The sequence below is a fragment of the Lipophrys pholis genome (genome assembly GCF_963383615.2).
Source record: "Lipophrys pholis genome assembly, chromosome: 14".
In the NCBI taxonomy this organism is placed as follows: domain Eukaryota; kingdom Metazoa; phylum Chordata; class Actinopteri; order Blenniiformes; family Blenniidae; genus Lipophrys; species Lipophrys pholis.
Genome location: NC_137633.1, coordinates 12,272,726 through 12,294,215, shown reverse-complemented (window position 1 = coordinate 12,294,215; position 21,490 = coordinate 12,272,726). Strand labels below are relative to the sequence as shown.

Below are 21,490 nucleotides of genomic sequence, written 5' to 3'. Positions count from 1 at the left end.
GATGGTCTTGATTAAATACTCTTTCACGATAGTTAGTATCGCCCGAGTTACACCAATGTCACCACGATGATATGAAATTCCAAATCATGTCGCCATGCTGAGCAAAAAAAAACAAAAAACTAATTTAGTACTTCCCACAGTGGTGAAATATGTGGACAAAGTCACTGCGTGACAGTAAAAGAACAAAGTGTGAATTCCGTGTCGCTCTTTCAGTTTCAGTAGAGGTTGGCAATGTCAAAAAGAAAAAAGTACACGTTGGACTGAACGGCTTACCAAGATTCTACAATAAAAGATTGGTTCAAGTAAAAACACATGTTTATAATTCACAACGACAAGGGGGGAAAAAGAGAAAAATCCGCGATTACAAAATGGGGTCAAATAGTTGGAATTTCAATCGTGCGTTTGTGTTTTCCGGAGTTTGTTTGTTTTTGCATTGAGAATTCGATAAATAGAATCAATGGCTCCCAGCTCTTTTCCCCCTCAAGTCCTCAAATATCGCCTCTAAGAAAGGCTGCGGACCAAACTGTGGCTGACACCGCGTCCGTCAAGGCAATGGCAGCCCTGATCCCTGCAGTCATACAAAAACAGCCGCCTTAAAAGACAAGAATCTGGGATGTCTTAATCTTATTTGAAATAACTTCACCTAAGGATAACAATGAAGTCATAACATGAAACATGAAATTGAATTTGAGGGGCTCATTAATAAACAAATCCTCAACCGCCTCCAGCAACCTCTGACATTACTCAAGAAGGTACTTGACCCAGTCGGAAACCACTGGTGTAGCCTGAAAGGTCATACTGATTAAATGTAAAATGAACCAAGTGAGGTCATCTTGCATTTTAAATTAAGACACTTATATAATGTGGGCGATTATCTTCACTTTAATGACAGTAGTTGAATGTAATGCCGCTTCATGTCAGTGTAGCTGTTTAGTTTGTGCTAAGCTTGTGCAAACACAGAGCAATTGGTTTTTCATCTTTCACATGAATCATATTAGAAAGAATAACATTGTTATGTTTGCTGATAACAAAAGACTCGAATGCCAATTCTCAAGTTAAAGGTGCACCATGTTGCTTTTGTTAACACCTGCCGATGTGCAGAAAGGCCTGTCGAGTGTAAAGCCAATCTTTGCTGTCGGATAAGTCCAATTTAAATTTAGAAAAAACAAACAAAGACATATTTTACTTGTAAAAAGCCAGCCTGCCCGCCCTCAGGCTGAACTTGATGTGCTTCCTGAGGCATGTTCAATACAAACTCTCGGCACATGAAAAGATCTTTGGATATATATAATAATAATAAGATTTAGGGCCAGAAATTATTCATCACATCATAATACAGCTGTCATATCTGATCAAGAAATTCAAAAAGGAGGATTACTGAAAGAATATCATTCAAAGCATAACAAAAGGGGGATTTATTTAAAAAAAAGACAAAAAATAAATAAAAGAGGAAGATTCCCTGTCTCACATTCATCACTGACAAAGAGATAAGAAAAAAAAAAGAGGGGAGAGAAAAGGACACTTGGGATTTGGCAACTTTTCCTGTAACACTCAGTGACTCAGCTGCCTCCTATAGTGGAGAATTGTGAAGAGGAGACCTGAGGCACGGAAACTCAGAGATTGAGTGATTCAGTGAAAGTGAATGGCTCTGACTCTCCTACCCATCACTAAAGGGGGAGAGACAGAAAAAAAAAAGAGCAGGGAAAGGACGGAAAGAGGGGGGAATGACTGGCGACTGTGTGGGAAGAGAGAGCGAGAGAGAGGAGGGGCTTAGAAAGTATGAACTTGTGTATGATTTAGCTGCAGGAAGCATTAAGAGGGGAAAGATTGCGATCAGGACGTGGTACGCGCAGACTTTCGAGCTTCAATAAGGACAAGTCGCCTGCTTCTTACACAGTGACTTTTTCCACAGGGTCACACTTTTTCTAGTGCACTCCTTTCAACCCGGAGAGTTGTCTTTCTTAATAAAATGCGGAGCTCGAACCCGGGCAGTTTTTCCTCTTTCCTCTGCCGTGCGTAATTTGGATCCAAGATCGAAAAAAAAAAAAAAAAAAAAAAGAAGAAGAAGAAGCGAAGAGGAGACGACACCACAACAACACGAGGACGAAGAGTGAAGGCAGACAAATCAAACTGTTACAAAATGAAAGGCGTCTTGGATTTCTGCTTGGTTTTCTTCATGCTGCACACTCCCGGCGTGCTGTCCTTGTCCACACGTAAGTTGCACACAGATGTCCATCGGTGCGCAAAAAGCCTCGCTCTCGCTGGGTAAAGAGGGGGCTTTGGGAAGTACACTGCATTTTGGGTCTCCACGGTTTGCTTCAGCGGAGTTGTCACCCAAAGATCTCAGTGTAAACTTAACTGCATCACACACACACACACACACACACACACACACACACACACACACACACACACACACACACACACACACACACACACACACACACACACACACACACACACACACACACACACCAAAAAAACCCAAAGCAACAACAACAACAACAACAACAACAACAAAAAAACTACACAACTTGAAGAGCGTTTTGAATTTTGGTCTTGCTCTAAGTATGGAAACATTTGAAACCCATAGTATTACACTATTATATTTTATTTTCTGTAATCAGGTACATCTACTATCCAACAAATAGTATAATTTCTTGCAAAATGTATAAGTAAGAAAAACACTACACCACTTTTACAGGCGTCACATTACACATGTATCCAAAAGAGAAAGTATGTAAACCATGTGTAGGGACTTGTAAGAGTCGCAGTGGACTTTCATCCAGTAACAGTTCATTCTTCCAAAGGACGTCTCTGATACCACAGATTCCTTCCAAAGTTGCCTTACATAATTGGAGCTAACTTATTTGGGACACATACTGGAGCCACTGTGGCTGAAAAGTAAAAATGCCACTTTGTCTGCCTGACAGCTCCTGTTATTGATGTGCTCCTGCTGTATTATATTGGTTGTATCCCTGCAGAGAGAACTCATCTCCCATGAGGCTGAATTTCAACAAGTAGGGCCGTAATTCGTTTAACACATGGGGCGCATGGGGGCTTTACAAACCGCATCAAAACAGTGACATCATTTGCTGGGGTTTTGGAGAATGTTAACCACCAGCTTAATGCACAATAACGTAAATAAATCAAAGTTATGTCCGTTTCACCCGCTAAGTGGCTGGATTAGTTTTTATGGCCGGCTCACTGGCAAACAGCAGCTCCTCAGAGAGGATCTCCTGTTATTCATCCTGTTTGAAAGGCACCAATAAAAGAAAGTATAGTTTTAGGAGCTTAAAGGAGACAATGGGCCTCGATCATAAGCTTCCCTGCTGTTTATTATAGGGCCTAATCGGTCATTACAGTTTTATTCACTGTAATAATGGCTGGTGCTTCCCTTTCCCTCAGTGTGTTGTGGTTTATAGATGCCACTGAAGTAAATGTGGAATTTTCTTAGAAACATATAATTAGTTTTTAGTGCAGCTCATAATCTCATAAATTTGACTTTTACATGTCATGTTAGTCAATAATGATATAACTAAGTTGGTTATGATCATGTGAGACGGATATTTCGATTTTTGAACTAATGAAAATGTCCCTAAAAGACATTTATAACCTAAAATTACTTTAATACATGCCACAAATTGACATTTCACCTGCCTGTGCTTGCCCTATTTTTGCTTGACAAGATAATCTTTCCTCACTTTAGAGAAAAGCATCTATTAAATGCCTAAAATGTAAACGTATGAAAACAAAATAAGACAAAACTGGTCAGTGCTGTTTGCTCAGGCTCTTTTCAGATAACGCCGCACGGCTCATTGTAACTAAATGTTGCGTGACTTCTTCCACTTTGCTCGTCCACAGCGGCCCCTCAGAAAATGTCCACAGGTCCTATTGTGAGGCCGACAGATTAAAGTAGGGGCCTTCTTGGAACTGTTGTATCGCTGAGTGAAGAATAAAGAGCTCTTGAGCTAAGGGAGAGGATGACATGCACCTTTGAACATGGATCCATCGCCGATTTAAATTAAGTCACTGGACACTTTTCCCTTGTCAGACAAAAGTTGAGCATATTCCTCCGACTTACCCCGTCGCTCTGCCCTCATCTATCGCTGGGTGTAATTCATTGCATGCCCTGATGAGAACTGCGCTTCAAGCAGCCTCAGCCTCTCCAAACAAATAATATTTTACAAGCCATTTCCCTCAGTGAGCGTGTCGAGCAGAGACAATAAACAGCAGTAATTGTGTCTATCATTGTAATGTTTGAACTGTGAAGAAACTGGTGTTGGAGTGGCTTCGCACCCCGCTCCAGGGCAGCGTCCCATCCCCAGCGCCTGGAAATACATAAACACTGCTTGTTATTCAGCTGGATCAGCATATTATTGGCTAATCACAGCAGCCTTTAGTCCAGCGTATCCGGTGACAAAGACAGCCAGCCTTTGTGCGTGTGCTTGTTTGCGTTTGTGTGTGCGTAAAAGTGTGGAAGTATTGTGCCAGAGCTTGAGATGAGGTTATGACATTAATATCGAAGGGGAGCTAGAGTTGCATTAACGTCTTCAAAGGCGGCTCCTTCATAAAGGACCTCGCAATGTCTGTCAGCATAAGGTGGCTGGCAGCTGAATGGATGTGGCCCCGGGCATAGATTTGGAGAGGTCTGACAAAGTGTTGACGCTCTCACTCCGTCTTTTCTCCTCAGAAATCATCTTAGCTGCCTATTTTCATGGAGAGATTGACGTAGTCGAGCAATATTACTTAAAAAATCCGTCATCCGAAGAAGAGATGCTCCTTGTCTTCTCTTCTCTTCTCTTCTTTTCATTATGTTGTCTTATTATCATTTCATCCACCTGTTGTGGGATCAAAAAGCCTCCCCATTATGTGCTTGTGCAATTGCAATTTCACATTGAGCTGTCAGAAACAGAAAGAAAAAAAGCCAGCCGTCTGATTCTATTCATTTAGCCACTTTCTCTTGTTATTTGCCAAACAGATTTTGTGCACAAAATAAAATACGATGCAATTTTCAAAAGGGATTGATGTTTTTAGCCCAAAATAGTGCACGCATATCAAGAGTTTTCACATTGTAAATTGAGGTATACACCCATGTTACTGTAATCCAGAGTGCACATCAACATGGCCACCTCAAATCCTCCATAAATCATTAAACAGAGTCTGTTTTTGGTCTGCCGCTGCATTCACAGTTGCTTCATCGTCTGGGACTTCAGGGCCGACCACCTTTATTTGTCCTGAATGTTTTCCTGTTGAATAAGTATAGCAACATATTTTGGCTCAAGTTTGAATGCCAATGTTTAATATAATCCAATTTGTTTCACTTTTTCCAAAGACAGGCCTCTGAGAAAAGGCCTTCATGCGCAACGCATAAAATCGGGAGGTTCAAAGAATTAATCCTTTGATCAAACCCAAATCACACTCAAAGCCTTATTTGTAGTTCCTCCCGCTGCCCTGTGTTTGAAGTCTGAAGCCTAACTCAAGTTAACCTTCTTCAACGTCGACATGATAGGATCGGCTTTTATTTTTCAGACCTTTTAAAAAGCCACACCAGCACCAGAAGACACTACTAAACAGTATTCACTCTATATTGGTGTTTAAAGGGAGCTTAAAACATGGCAGCTGAGACCTCCATCGGAGGGCCCTCCGATTACCACTCCATGTAAAGCTGAGCGATGCTATCTCACCGAGGACACAAACGCTTACTGGACTCCACTCTGTGTAGTTTGTATCAGCGGCCTTCTGGGTGTAAAAAGCTTCCTCGAAACCTAACGTGAGAAGACAGCAGGAGTTGAGTGTGGAAGCGGATGGCATACTGTGAGGGAGCTTAGTGATAAATCCACCACAAGTACAATATCATGAGGCCCATCCAGGGGTTTGTGAGGATGAAGGCACTGGCCTATAGTTATTTAGTGGCCAAACATGGTTGTAGATATAGTGGCTGATCCACTAAAGATTTCGGTGTATATGAATGGGGGCAACCAAGATATTGCACGAACACACATGTGGAGTCTAGTAGTCGGACACACAGTGGGTCACATCTGCACAAATAGCAGACACTATGGATATATCATGTTTGCTTTAATAAATATGGAATATCAGGTGTTTGTTAGCCATCGAACAAACTGCTGGGAGTAGTTTATGTTGATAGATTAATGTAAGATGTGTATTGTGACACACGGCATCTGAAGATGTTTGTGTTGTTCATGATCGCGTCTGTTTTGATCGTATTTGAAAAGGAGGCGTGTCTGCTCGTTATAGTGGTGAGAGGCATTTTTCAGCTGGCTCGCCTCAACTTCCCTTTGTAGACTTTATTATAAGTTATTTAAAATGTTGTGCCTCTTCGTAAGTCTTGCAATGTTTTCTGAATTGCTGGTGTGGCTCTTTGCTTTCCCACAGCTTTGCCTTTGTCAGTCAATTCACAAAAACTGTCAGTACCTAATTAAACTATTTTAATGGGTTGAGAGGCAAAGATCTCAAACCTCAGGGCACAAACAAGGTAACATCATATTATCACAATACTCAATAACATCATTGCATATCACATGTTCACCCGATTGTCATGCAGCCCTACTTTACGCAGGATCTTAGTAATTAAAGCCCTTAATTGTGTGGCAAAATCAGGTGTTTATCCATTGTGTGCATCTATTATGTTGATGAATGTCACAGAATCAAAACCCAATCAGACAAGTCAAATACAGCAATTGTGAGAAATCAGGACAAACAAAAATAGAGTCGACAGAGTACTAAATCACGTTTGTTGGATATGCTGACTGGAAATGGAACAGATGTTAGCCCAAATCCACACTGCAATTAGAACCAGCTGACCTCTTGGCTTTCTGTATAACGACAGTTCCTGCTCAGAAGACACAAATCCAAAGTTTCTAGTTTAGGACACTGGGTTTGGATTTTAAGGGACACAAATTTAAAGTAGATCCTGGTTATCGAAGTATTGTCAGTGAAAATTCTATTGCCTAATCATCGGGTGATTTCAATAAATACTAAGAGATGAGGCGCATGGCATTGGTATCCAGTAGTAGTACTTAATTATTGATGACCAGATGATGAGCTTTGACTTCTGGATTGATCCTATAAGGAAGACTGGATCTTTTTAATGATATATCTTAATTTAAAAAAAAAAAAAAATCCAAACAATCATGCCTTCCAGTAGAGCGCCTTCCAATTGCACAGTTGGTGGTTCAATCCCTCATCTTACCTTTTCAATGTGACAAAGGCGCCCTCCTCCATTGTTGTATGTGTGTGTGAATGCGATTAACATTGTAAACACTGTAGAGTGCTCTGGGGGCTGCCATTCAGTGAAAAAGTGAGATATAAGTGAACTCCACTTACCATTTAACTACTGTATAGCCCTAATTCCCATCTTCCTCTTGCCCTCCTCCAGATGTAGCCATCATCTACCCCCAGGACCCCGTGCTCCGCATCGGGTCCAACCTGACGGCCAGCTGCTGGATCCACCCTGAGCTCGGCGTCCATGCCAGTTCCCTGTTCTGGACACTGAATGGTCAGCAGCTGCCCAGCTCCATCTACAGAGTGCTGAGCCCGACCAACCTCAGTGTGACGCTGGCCGGACTCAACGCCTCCAGGCAAACATCCGGCGACAACCTCGTCTGTCACAACCACAAAGGGCACATATTGGCTGGCTCCTGCATTTACGTGGGGAGTAAGTGCATTCCTACAAAATAATCTGATTTCACGTGTGAAGATGCAGTATGTCAAAGTAAAGCATCATTACATTAAATAAGAAGTACAGGAGAGAGCTGGGAGGAGTAATTCGCCAAAGAGAGAAAGCGGAATGAAAAGGAAATGGGAATTGAAGGAAAAACAAGGAAGTCGTGGGCAGATTTTTTAAGTGTCCCTGCACAGTTGTGCCTGTATTTTATGTTTAAGGCCCAGCAAGAGGCCTCGATGTGTATGTCACTGTGAGAAGCTTTAACCACCTGTGTGGTCCATTACTCGCACTATCACTCATAGGGTGTGGGCCTGACATTTAACACATATGCTGATACTTCTGTACTTCTAGGGACCTGTATTTAATTTGAAAAAAAATCGGATATAATTTGTATAAAATTTTGCTCGGTTTTGCTTTACAGCCGCTCTAATAGGGGATTTTATTTTCTTTCAAAGGAGAATGATCAATTTCAGGAAATTAAAAAACAAAACAAAATGTATGAGTACAAAACTGGCAAACTGACTTTTTGAGGCTGTGAGAGGTGGCAAAAAAACACACACACACACACACACACACACACACACACACACACACACACACACACACACACACACACACACACACACACACACACACACACACACACACACACACACACACACACACACACACACACACACACACACACACACACACACACACAGACGAAAATTCATCTGGGATCTTAATCCGTGTGTGACACTGGTTTTGAGCACCGTGTGTTCTGAAGGACAAAGTATGTTGGCAGGAATCCCAAATCTCACACACGCATGCACGCACGCATGCACGCACGCATGCACGCACGCATGCACGCACGCACGCACGCACGCACGCACACACACACACACACACACAGCAATTAAGAGAAGAAAAAAAACCAGCTGCAATTTCAGAGGAACATCAGCAGCGAGTAGATTACACTGTGGTTTGAAATACTGACCTGGAAGTAACTTTGTTCTCCCACTTATCTTTATTTTTCATCCACCTTCCTTCTTTGTCCACCTCCTCCCGTTGTGCTCTCCTCTCCCCTCCGTGCTCTTCATCCATTTCCCTCACCCTTCTCGTTGCCTCCTCACCCCGCTCTGTCCCAGTGCCTCCAGAGAAGCCGGTCAATCTGACCTGCTGGTCCAGGAACACCAAAGACCTGACTTGCAGCTGGGCTCCCGGCGGCAGAGGAGAGACTAACATCAGCACTCAGTACAAGCTTAAGTACAAGCTCAGGTACACACCCAGACTGCAGCCACAGTGCAGCAAACATTGATTGTAGTAAGTCCCTTGCTTCACTACGGTATTCTTCATGATATATTCATGAAGTAATATTCTGAAAAATAGAAGAAAAAAAAAAAGAATTGACTGATATGTTTATCACCCTGGATGTTGGATGATTCACTGTGGTGACCCTTCGTTCTGTTGAACTGCTTTTCAGTTTGGGTGGATTTTTCTCCAGGTATTCTGGCTTCCTCCCTCAATCAAATGATGTGCTTGTTAGGCTAAGTTCTGACTCTTGATCGGTTGTTCACGTGTTTGTTTGACTGGAAACCTGTTCAGGTTGTACACATGTGCTTTGTCCTTCAATCTCAGTTTGGATCAGTGGGATCATTAAATTTCAATATGAATTATTGATGAATGGAATCAAATACATGATATTTCCTATATATATATATTTTTTCATTTTTTATTATTATTATTATTTTATTATTCAAATCAAACATGAACCCATGCTGGTTTTTGAGTCGGGTATAAAAAAAAACCAACAACCAACGCTTCAGAGGAGTAAGACATCCACCTCGGTCAGACTGTTGCGTTCAGTCCAGATCAACTCATTTCACAGGACATTTCAAGATACTGACAGGCCTCGAAAAATCCCCAGAAGCAAGCCAGAGTGGAGGTGGAAACAGAACAAAATACCATATCTTTTTGGCAGACCTTATTTTTCTTTAGGAAAAACAACACGAGCAGTAGCCAGAGGGCGAAAGTCACTCGATAGTAAAAAAAAAAAAAAAAAAGAAAGTCACATTTCATGAGAGCTAGGAAAATAGATTCAGCTGGAAACAATATATTTAAAAAAAAAAAAAGACTTTCAGATGTAGTGCAAGCTCTATTTACATTTCTAAATAATTAAATCAACAATTTTAAAACACCAAAAAGGAAATGATGTGACATGCAGTACCCACCAGGCGGCCAACTGGGAGGAGATTACTCATTGTGTTTGGATTAGTGGAAATAAGGACTTAATAAAAACTCTAGTGCCAGATAAACTCCTAACTAGCAACACATTAAACAATATGTTGCGTATTACAGGCATTATTTAAGGTTACTGAATGTTTTCCAGAGTCATTTCAGAGTTCTTGTGGTTGTTTTTTTTTTTTTCTCCTCCAGATGGTACGGCACAGAGAAAGAGTGCGAGGATTACACCCATACGCAGCCGTACTCCTGCAGCATCAGGCAGGACCTGCACCTCTTCACACCCTACGAGATCTGGGTGGAGGCCTCCAACCAGCTGGGCCGGGCCACCTCTGACGTCATCACCCTCGACATCCTAGACGTGGGTGAGTGTGGGAAGAGGCAAACTTTGACCCTCTTACTTTTAGGGCTTAGATCTCAGTATCAACGAGGCCCTCGGGCTGTAGTCTGCCATCGCGGATATAAGCTTCCTGCCCCCCCCCCCCCCCCCCCCCCCCCCCCCCCGACCCCAGGTTACATACATCTACCGCCCTGTGAGGTTCAGCTACTGGGTGTCTGTGTGACTTTGTTTTCTTTTTACTCATGTTTCATAAACCTCTACAATTGATCCAACCTAATCCACGTGTTTCGTTTGTTAAACCTTGCAGGAGTCGTTCACTGTAATTATTCTACATTTGGGGTAATATTCTTATTTTAGCATTGAGAATGTCAGTAGGAGAAGACATGCTGACGAAACTCAAAAAAAACACGCCCCGCAGCACTTCTAGAAGTTATCAATTAACACGTCGTATCATGCTCGTTAAATCCATTTAAAATACTCGTGTAACGATGACAATTTGTGGTTTCACAGGGGCGAACGTGCCAGATTTTTTTCAGGTGTTTCGCGGTGCCAGGGCAACCATTTGTCTGTTTACAGTCATTATCATGACTAAGCTGAATATCTCGCAGCTGGAGCTCCACACTGATTTGACAAAAAAAAAAAACCCAGTGGTATTGATCTTCAGTCCTACATCTCAAAAAGGTGTTGGGTTTCAAATTTCATGAGGCCTCGAACAGATAAAACAATCCAGGGCAGTGTATTAGTGAAGCAGGACTGAAATGGGATTTTCTGTGGCATTTACATCCAAAGTTGTCTGTTTGCATCAAAACATTTGACAACAAAACAAATACAACCCCAATTTCCACTTTGACTTGAATTCATCAGCCAGGATTTAATAAACTATACGTATATTTTGAGGCTTTGAGTTCGGAAAAGTATGTCCAGCTCATACTACGACAAAGTACAATGTGACAAATTAATCTGTAAACGTGATTAATGCTTTTTAGATTGTACACATATATTTTCCGACAGTAGGTGTTTGGGTGACCATGTGATTTATATTGAGAAACAACTTTAATGTCAAATTATACCAGTTCACACCAACTGGGCCTCCCACTAGATGCCACTGTATGACAACAGATGGCGGCTACAGTGCCACCAAAATAAACCTCCATTATTACCATTTTAGACCAACGGTGCAAGCTCAATGTTGCCAATAACAAAAAGCTACTCTGCAGAATTAAAACCTAGAATTCTGAAAAGAATATGCAGCAGCAAACTGAAGACGATCAGCAGAAAGAGCGTTCGGTGGATCTTAGAGATCTGTGAGGGACTGTCGAGAGGCAGAGAAACTGTCAGCATGGCGATGAAAACAAAGAAAGGCTGATCCTGGGCGAAAAAGCACGACAAAACTGGAGGAGCACATTCACAGATAACAGCAGCTGCCGGCCGAATCTTATCAGCAGTGAAGTTATGAAACACAAATCCATCTCATACCCCGACTTATATATGTGTTTTCCTCCTCACAATGCTTTTTTTTGACAGATGTGATTTATACTCAGGTGCGACATATAGTCTGGAAAATACGGCGCATATTGATAGGGTCAGTCAGTGTGTACCAATTCTGAATTGGATGTCAATAATTCAAACGGTACAATAATACATACCTTGGCTTCCAGATGATATATCAGTCCTGCATCGCGATTAAATTGACTTCACAAGCAGAGTGGAAGAATGAAAAAAACATAAAATTAACCTGGAGCAGAGCCGCAGACCTTCATACAGTGATGGTAAAACTCACATGATTAATTCTACACTGACATGCAGCACATGCTTTGCCTTATGTTAAGTTGTGATTCTTGGCTGAATTCTGGACTTGTGGTTATTGGGGTTAATGGCTTTTGGGATCAGTACAGAAAAAAAAGTACTTTATGACTCCTCACTGAGTCTTTTATAGGAAGAAGTCAAACACATCTTTATAGAAGACGCCAGTTTAGCGTTAATGTTTATCTTTTCTAATAATTGTGATTCTGTTTTCAATCGTTCACATTATTTGCACTTCTAAAATCTGTGTTTTAATTATATATAATAATCTTTACACAGGAAATTGTCTTGAGAAATTTGTTCATAAGTACTCGTCTGGCTGATAGGAGCTGAGTGCTGTTCCCTTTTAAAGCTTTGTTATGTGGTCCGTTGCCGAGCTTAGTGCGGTTTAAGCAAGCGGAGCATGCAACAAGACCAAATTCTCCTCTTCATTATTTCCAACTCTCCCTCACACACACACACACACACACACACACACACACACACACACACACACACACACACACACACACACACACACACACACACACACACACACACACACACACACACACACACACACACACACACATGCCCACACCTGGACAGGCGTAGGTGTGTGACGAGTGGAAACGCCCTCTTCTTTTGATGAGCTCATTTTCCCTTTACTCATTCTCACTGGACACACACATGCACACACGCACGCACCCACGCACACACACACACACACACACACACACACACACACACACACACACACACACACACACACACACACACACACACACACACACTGAGAGAAACAAACACACACTCACAGAAAACAGTGGCTAAGTCCTCTTTGTGTAGGGAAGGAATGTTCCGGGATGATCCTCGACCTTAATCCTGTCTCTGAGGCGGCTGCAGACCCCGCAGGCCTGAGCAGTTTGAGGCTTTGAGGCTTTGAGACTTGGACCTGAAATAATACAAACTGATTATCTTGGAACTGTTCACCTGGTTCACTCCTAACATGGCTGAATACCGCGGTGAGACCGTATAGAGTACACTTGCAAGGAAGCAAGTGTCCATCACACCTTAATCCCTTTTCCTTTTTGCCTAATGTATGCACGCACACACCTGTTTACACACCCCGAGGGCAGGGCAGGGCAAGGCAGGGCAAGGCAGGGCAGGGCCTGGTAACAGTATAGAAACAGAGAGGCAAGCACAGTGTGGGCGGTTTCTGGATTTGTCTGTGTTCGTGTTACGCTGAAGTTGCCCTGGACGGCCTTTTCATCCAAGCAGTTTCCACAACAGCAGCGGGTCATAAAACAAAGCAACCACACCTGCGTGTGGAGCTGAGTCACTCGTGTCTACGGTCACGTACGATCACTTACCAATGTGGGAACACCTACAGTTCTCTCTGCATTCCTGCGTCACGGGAAACTCTGTAAACCGAGGGGCTAGAGGAAACTTGTATTTCTGTCTGACTTTGTTATGACGTAGCGAGGAATGACATATGTTTCACAGTCATTTGGTGGTGATGTGTCACGTCTCATTGGTTTTAATGTCGGATGCAGGCGATGCGTGATATAATTGTTTCTATTCGTACACTTTGCACCTCATCATGACTTCCACTTAAAGTACTTTTCCTATTACTTTTCAGATGTTTTGATCATCTGTGGTTTCAATCATTAAATTTCAAAATAACAAGTAACAAACTCATTATCTTGGGATATTTGGGATCTAAACAGAAAGTTGCAAAGGGTTTGCACTTTGTTATTGTATTTAAAGCATTTTTTTACCTGTACTTGACTATTTATTTTTGTGACAGCTTTTCACGTTTACATTTGAAAACACAAATCTGTTTTTACTCTTTACAGCCTTAGAAACTGGCTCATTACTTGTTTCACGTAATGATGATACTTCATACGAATGACATCCTCAGTGATGAGCGTTTGAATTTAAGACCGTACACTTCATGTACATTTTTAGCGACATTCTGTTTCCCTTTAAAAAAAAAAAAAAAAAGTGTGCTATTTATTTATTTATTTATTTATTTATTTAATTATTTATTTATATATTTTAATTATTTATTTATTTATTTATTTATCGATTTATTTATTTATTTATTTGTTTATTTATTTATTTATTTATTTTCTTTGTGAAAAAATCTTGGGTAAAATAAATATTATAATATTATATTATGTTTTTTTATGATTTATAGTTTAAAATTTTAATTTACATGACAAGCAGATTTCCAATTTGATAATCAATAATTTGTCCCATCCTGTAGCCAAAAATGTAAAAAAAAATGCAAGAATGCATTACGTATAAAAGTGCACTTATTTATTTCAAAATAAACGCAAGAATTATGCTGGCATATTGTTTCAGTCACAAATCTAAACGTTTGTCAGTGACGGAGTGAAGACCTCGGCCTCCTCACAGCCTGAGAAGGTAAATACAAGCCTGCTCAAATCTCACTGACGCGTCATTCCTCCGTTGGGTTTACGTCTTAAACTCCTGGAGGTCAGAAACAAACAAACAAAAAATCTCGTGTCAGCCTCCACTTTTTCCCTCCGCTGAAGCGTTCCCGTCTTCCTCGTCCCCCCCCCGGGTCGTCTCGTTTGTTTACTGGTGAGGGAGGACGTTCTGAAAAAGAACCGATATTGAAATGATCTTGAAAAAAATTCTTTAAAAAAAAATCCAAAACAGAATGCGAGCAGAGTTAAAATAACGGTTTGTTTGTTGAAAAGATAATTGTTGTCAGATGACAAAGCCTCTCTCTGCGACTCGCACAGGCCAACGCGTCAGGAACGAGACCGCAAACCTCCGCCAACGCTGAGCGATCCTTCAGCGTGCTGCTGCACATGAAGACGTCACTCCTCCCGCTTTAAATATAACTTGAATGGGTTTCCTGACCCCTGTGAGCAGAAACTCCCGACGTGGAGAAAAGGCCCCCGGAGCAATGGACTTTCAGAGTCATGGCGAACGATCATCATCTCCATAATTGCTTTTTTTAATTCCTAATTTGTGCTTTTGTACAGTTGAGGCAGCTCCACTGAGTCCATTGTTTTGATTCTGTGGTCGGTAACTTTGCTGTTTTCTTTGGAGCCTCGCTGCTTTTGCGTTTCTCTTTTTCAAGTAACCTTTTAGCAACAACAACAACAATGCAAATTTTTTTTTACAAATTTGAACATTTCGAGACAAGAACATTTATCTTAATCTGTCCTCACCTTTGTTCGGGTCAGTGTTACAGGACAAACACAGAGGCTCAAACGCACACTCTTATTTACTACTGTGAGCAGTGGAGGAAGTGTTAACTGCTGTGTGTCCCAACTCTTACATTTTCCACATTTAGCTGCGACCAGAAGTCCTTCATTAAATGATTTGATTTTAATTTGACTGTCAACACACGAATTATTGTAAATCCTTATTCAGATTTTATTCTATTTTCTTTATATGTCAACATTGGATTACAGTAAATCAGCATTCACCAGAGGAAGACAGAAGATTTGTAAACTGCTGTAAATTTTTTGTGAAAGCATAATTAAGTAAAAATGCAATGTTTTCGACTAGTCTACTTAGAATATTAGTTACTTTTCAACTCCATTAATTTTCATTGTCAAAACCAGACAATGAATTAAATATCCCATATTAATTATTGAAATCACTAAAATGAAGCTATGGTAAACACGTTTAGATATAAAGTGTAGATCTTTGCCTCTTTAAATATTGAGAGTGATCAGTAGTAACAAATGGATGATTTTAAAAGTAGTAAAATAGATTACAAACTGTAAACTGTGTCTAACGCAGAGTAACAATACATACATACATACATACATACATACATACATACATACATACATACATACATACATACATACATACATACATACATACATACATACATACATACATACATACATGAGGTAAAAAATAGCAGTGAGTTCTTAGAATATAGAAATGTGTGTATACTTCAAAAAAATCTAATAGACATTAGGTAATTACATTTTTTGTGATAAAAAGCGTGGCCGATGTTTCATCTCAGGAGTGTTTTTATTTAACATTTTTATTTCATTCAATTTCAAGAAAAGAGAACGTAAATAAAATATTAATATCTATTTGTTCATTATAATTAAGTATGACTGAAGTTTATTGACTGTAATTTCTGTTTAATAATGATACTTTGCAAAGAGTTTCATCAGAGAGACATTCAGAGGATGCTTTGGGTTTGATATCACTTACGGACAACTTGTCTCTTCATTTGTGTTCTTATTATTCTAACGTGTTATTTGACATAATGAGTGTTTGTTGGTGACGCAGGCAGTAATTTACGACTGCAAAAGCTCTAGAAATGTATTATCGTGTATTCTTATCTGTATTTTTAAAAGCTGTGAAGAGGGGAAAAAAATGATCAGTCAAAGATCCAATAAAACCAAAAAAATGGCCAAATGTTTTCATTGAAATAAGAGTTGGTTATTTGACATCGTTGTCATTGTTCCAGATCTGCTCACTTAATAATCCGCTCCGTGTCTTCTCCCCCCCAGTGACCACAGACCCCCCCTCAGGTGTGACCGTCAGCCGTGTCGGGCAGCTGGAGGACCAGCTGAGCGTCCGCTGGGAAGCCCCGCCCGCTCTCAAAGATTTCCTGTTTCAGGCCAAATATCAGATCCGCTACAGGTTGGAGGACAGCCAAGACTGGAAGGTAAAAGGACAAACCCACACGAGGAGATAAACCTGCTCTCTGTTTTCTCCTCCGCACCGTACATAACTGCCGCACAGCTGTTTCTCATCCTAATGCTGTAATCACCTCTAATCTGGTCTGATTGAGGCCTCCTCTGCCAGATGAGTTATCAGCTCGGCCAGTCGAAATTATTCCCCAAGTCATGACTCTACAAGTCAGGTTTTGATCAGGGGGGAAAACACAAGCTAAAGCCACCGTGTGCACTGTCATACAGGCCTCGAATAGATGAAAATACCGTGTAAAACCTTCACCCGTGCAGCAACGGCACTTCCAAGAAATCATTTTCCTCTGGGTTAGAGTGAAGATTCTCCTGTAATTAGGGGGGAATTACACCAATGTAATATAAGCAAGTCTTTACTTGCAAAGTGGAAAAAGAAAAGGAGGGGGGTGTGGAGAGATGATACCGCTTCGAAGGAGGGAGAATGCAGACTTCAATCCAAGTGGCTTTTCAGGGGTGGTGGTGAAAACAAAGCGCCATTTCCCGCTGAACCGGCCCTAATCATGAGGTCATGCTGAGGAATGGAGGGATACATCTCAGCTGTTAATGTCTTCAATATGGCTATAAAGACGCTCAGCTGTAACGTCTGCCTATTTGGCTTCGTCACATCACATCATTAGCCTTCTGATGCCTGTAATTTCAGTGTTCTGCTTTCTGTTGGAGTCTTTCCGAACAAGTGTTTACAGACCGGATACTGGGCAGAGAGTGAGGGTCAGGAGACAAGATTAACTCTAACGGGCATATTTTTGTCCTTCTGTCCATCCAACAGTTTTTGACTGTTGTTATGAGTACCTGCGCCTGAGCGCTGTATGTGTGTGTCCCAGCATACTCAGGTCTGTAATAAATAATGGAGAACAGATTTTTACCCAGCAGGCATAGTTACATTAAATAGTTTCATAAACATGCAGATCAGGAGCCACCAAACAATGTGGTGTTCATGCATGTTTAGGTCTGTATGTGGTTTGCGGTTGTGTTTTCTGCATCTTGATTCTGCCCGGTGTTTAAGTTTTTGCCCATTGGTATTTAATACTGCGGTCAGACCACCAGCACTCAGCCTTTCTGTGTTTGTGTCTCTTTTTTTTTTCTTTCTTTTTGTGTAGGTGATGGATGACGTTGGGAATCAGACATCTTGCAGACTCGCTGGACTGAGACCCGGAACAGTATATTTTGTGCAGGTATGTGTTTGTGTGTATACAGCATGTGCGTGGTGATCGGGGTGAGAGTAACACATCACAGATACAGAATTGTAATTGAAGAGTACTTTTTGAGTCGTTTCAATGCCATTTAATGCCGTTAAAAAGTAGTCAGTCCGATTTTTACTCAAGGCGTTTTGTTTTTTTCCCACAACAATTGTTTTACCTGTAATCATGTACAATTCAGGCAATGTATCTTCAGCACACGTATGTTTTGTTGAGTCGGTTGGTGTTGCGTAGTGCCTGATGTTGAATTGTCTCCAGGTTCGCTGTAACCCTGTGGGCATCTACGGCTCTCGCAAAGCTGGGATTTGGAGCGAATGGAGCCACCCCACAGCTGCCTCCACACCCCACAGTGGTGAGCTCACGCATACACAGGCACACACTCACAGTCAGAAATCCACTCAGGAGGCATTTTCTTTGCCGTTAATCCCAGCTTTTGAGAACATTTGTAAGAGGCAATTTGCAGCACTAGAATTTGTTTTATATCACGGTGTACTGCGTATCCCACAGCTCTCTCCCGCTGCTAAAAACCACCAGCCGAACAGGAGAAGAAGATGGTGCCGCTTTCCCCTTTTCCGGGCAATCTTGCGCTCTTTTCTGTGTTGCGTTGGCGATTTTTTTTGTTGTTGAATTTATCAAGACAATCAAGTCAAGAATTGTCATCAAGCAAAATCGTTAAAAAATAAAATATAATAAATTAAAAAAACAACCTTTGATTAGACTTTGTCTCAAAAGCTTCCAACAGAAATGACTTCCTTCCAACGGAAAGAGGGAAAAAACAAAAAAAAACCACAAGCTGTTTGCCACGCGAAGCTAAATATCTCAAAGTTTTGGGTTCTTGTGGTTTGTGCCTCCCCAGACATAACTGCTGTATAAAATGTTATCATAACTGATGGGAATAAAGACCGCAACAATAAAAACAAAACCCAGTTTATAAAAACTTGGATTTTTCTGCCAAGAATTCTGCAAGGAAAAGTTTAAAAAAAAATTTAATAAAAGGAAGAAATCACTAATCGGGGTAAAGAAAGAAAAAAAGGGGGTTTCTGGGAACATTCAGTTCTCACTTCTTTCTTGTTTGCTTTCCTTTAATTCTGCTCCGTCGCTCCCGTCTGTCTCTCTCATCTCTCTTTCCCGTAACTCCCCGTTGGTGAAGTGTAACCACTTACTTTCACGCAAGGAAGGATTTTTAAGGTGCTTGTGAACAACATAACTTATTTCATTTTACTACTGTTAACCCCTGCGAACTGAGTAATGAGTGAAAATTACAGCAGTATATTTTAGTGGCCATCGGCCCTCCTAATACATCTTTTTACAGCCCGCGGCAAATTGAAGTAAATAAATCAAGTTTTATTTGTATAACACTTTAAGGCAGTTAAAAAGATTGACAAAAATCCTAAAATGAGCAACAATGCTTGCAGACACACACACATTTATGTGGTATATCTATAAATATGCACACACATGCATCAACACTTCCACACATTTATACAGATACACAAAGCCCTATAATTATATCCATTTGTTTGTAGAGGCTAATAAGCCTTTACATAATAGAAAGGTTTTTGTTGCCATGCTGCCATCTTTATGGGCACATACTCAGTACATGAGACAATCATCTTTGCTTTCTAAGTGGGTTTCTGTAAATTGAGGTTTCTTGTACTGTTTTAATCATCTTTTTTGTAAATGAAAAATTACTAATGCACTTTAGTTTCTAATGGCTGGATTAATCAGACAGGCTTATATTTATGGACGTTATGTCATTGCTCTATTCCTGACAAGCATTTGGTTTTGTTTATTCAGAGATAAGGAATTGCAATTTTGGAATAAAACAAAATCTGTATATCTCATTAAAATCATACCTATCAGGCATTTGAATCTCATACCACGTGTAACCCTACAGGAAATATACAATATTTATATCTATATGCTTGTTGAAATTCTCACTTTTTGCACTGTATGCAACAACTTGTAAACAAAGGCGTTCAAATCTCATCTTTCCCTCCCAAAATCATCAACGCTAGTTCTAATCATGGTCATTCTCACACTTTGCTCCCTGTTTTCTCCCCATGCAGAGCGACTGATGTCTGGGTCCTGCGACTCCAAGTCCAGTGGGGACTCGAACTCCACCCTGCGCAGGGAGCTGAAGCAGTTCTTCGGCTGGGTGCGGAAACACGCGTACGGCTGCAGCAGCATGTCCATGAAGCTGTACGACCAGTGGCGAGTGTTGATGCAGAAATCCCACAAAGCTCGCAACCAGGTAGGTAAGCATCACTAATGCCGGGATGAAGCACATGCAGATGCACACATGTACTCCAATCTAATGACACAAACACATACATGTGCAGCGCACTCACACAGACACAAAGAACACTGTGTTTTATAAATGTTGATTTGTAACAGATTTTTGTCTTTAATTCAGGTTCTCCAAGGGGATAAATCATAGCACATGCTGACTTTACAAGCAGAAAACAAGTCAAGAAAAGAACTGAGAGAATGTCATTCATGTTTCTGTTTATGTGTGTGTGAGAAATGAGAAAAAGATTGTACTCGTATAACGGACCCATAAGGACAATTTGCTCCGAACATTCTGTGTGGATACCAGCTGTGGCCACAAGAGGACACCTGAAGGCAAACTGCGGGATGTTCTCCATTTGTGCATCTCTTCCAGTCAGTTTGAGCACATAAAGGAGCGAGAAGGTGAACTCATCATGGACTTAAAGGCATGACCGCGTCGCAAGGACAGAGACCAATGTGAACTTCTCGGCTTTCACATTTGACATTGTAGCATGAACCGCTTGGACGCCGGTAAAGACGTGTGTTTGTGCGCACAAAGTCGATTCGATCAGATTCAAAACAAACCAGAAGTGTTGCCCAAGCATCTAAAAGTATTCTGGGACAATTTGAGGCGTCTCCTGTGGATTCAAAGCACCATCTAGTGGCTGCTCGGCATCTGTGGAGACTCCTGTCTCACTGGGGTCCTGATATAAAAACTAAAAGATTATCATACAGTATTTGTAATTCATGCTTTGTTATATCGATTCATGCTGTGCCAAACTGGTCCATCCAGGTTTCCTCTGTGTCTGAGTGACGGTATGTGACTGATGGTGTTTTTGTGTATGGAAACATTCACTGCCTTTATTTTTGTACTGAAATGTACCAACATATTTAAAGTATAAAGTTATGTTTAAATTCTTAAATTATGTTTAGTTAGAAAAGACTGTACAATGACTGAAGTTGTTATCAAGCTCTAATGTTGTTCTATAAAAGTGTCGACAGAAACACAAACTCATGTTCATTGTCATTATGTCAATGGTCAGACAACAATAATAAGTTTATTTACAAACTTCAAATGAAAGTTGCTATTGCTTTACTTTCAAACTAAATAAAATGTTGCATCATTTAAGAAAACAAGAATCTAACATATTCCTTAACACAGAGAAAAGATAGCAGAAGCCATAACGACTACAAAGCCACTCCCATGTATCAGAATTATAAAACTATTAGTAAGTTTCTATTCAGCTGCTCCATTTTACAGCTA

At 40.8% G+C, this 21,490-nt stretch overlaps 1 protein-coding gene across 2 annotated transcripts; it reads left to right on the top strand.

Annotated features, from left to right (window-relative positions):
• Positions 1-1,679: 1,679 nt before the first annotated feature.
• Positions 1,680-21,353, top strand: crlf1a (cytokine receptor-like factor 1a). Of its 2 annotated transcripts, none has more exons than XM_080480835.1 (9): positions 1,680-2,213; positions 7,403-7,681; positions 8,821-8,950; positions 10,109-10,278; positions 16,562-16,719; positions 17,857-17,931; positions 18,214-18,307; positions 20,025-20,209; positions 20,372-21,353. In XM_080480835.1, the coding sequence occupies exons 1-9, from the start codon at positions 2,141-2,143 to the stop codon at positions 20,393-20,395; spliced, it is 1,188 nt and encodes a 395-aa protein (XP_080336961.1). In that variant the 5' UTR covers positions 1,680-2,140; the 3' UTR covers positions 20,396-21,353. The 2 variants fall into 2 exon arrangements, with proteins under 2 accessions (XP_080336961.1, XP_080336962.1); XM_080480836.1 differs by having other exon boundaries at positions 1,799-2,213; positions 20,025-20,213; positions 20,372-21,235.
• The last annotated feature ends 137 nt before the right edge of the window (positions 21,354-21,490 follow it).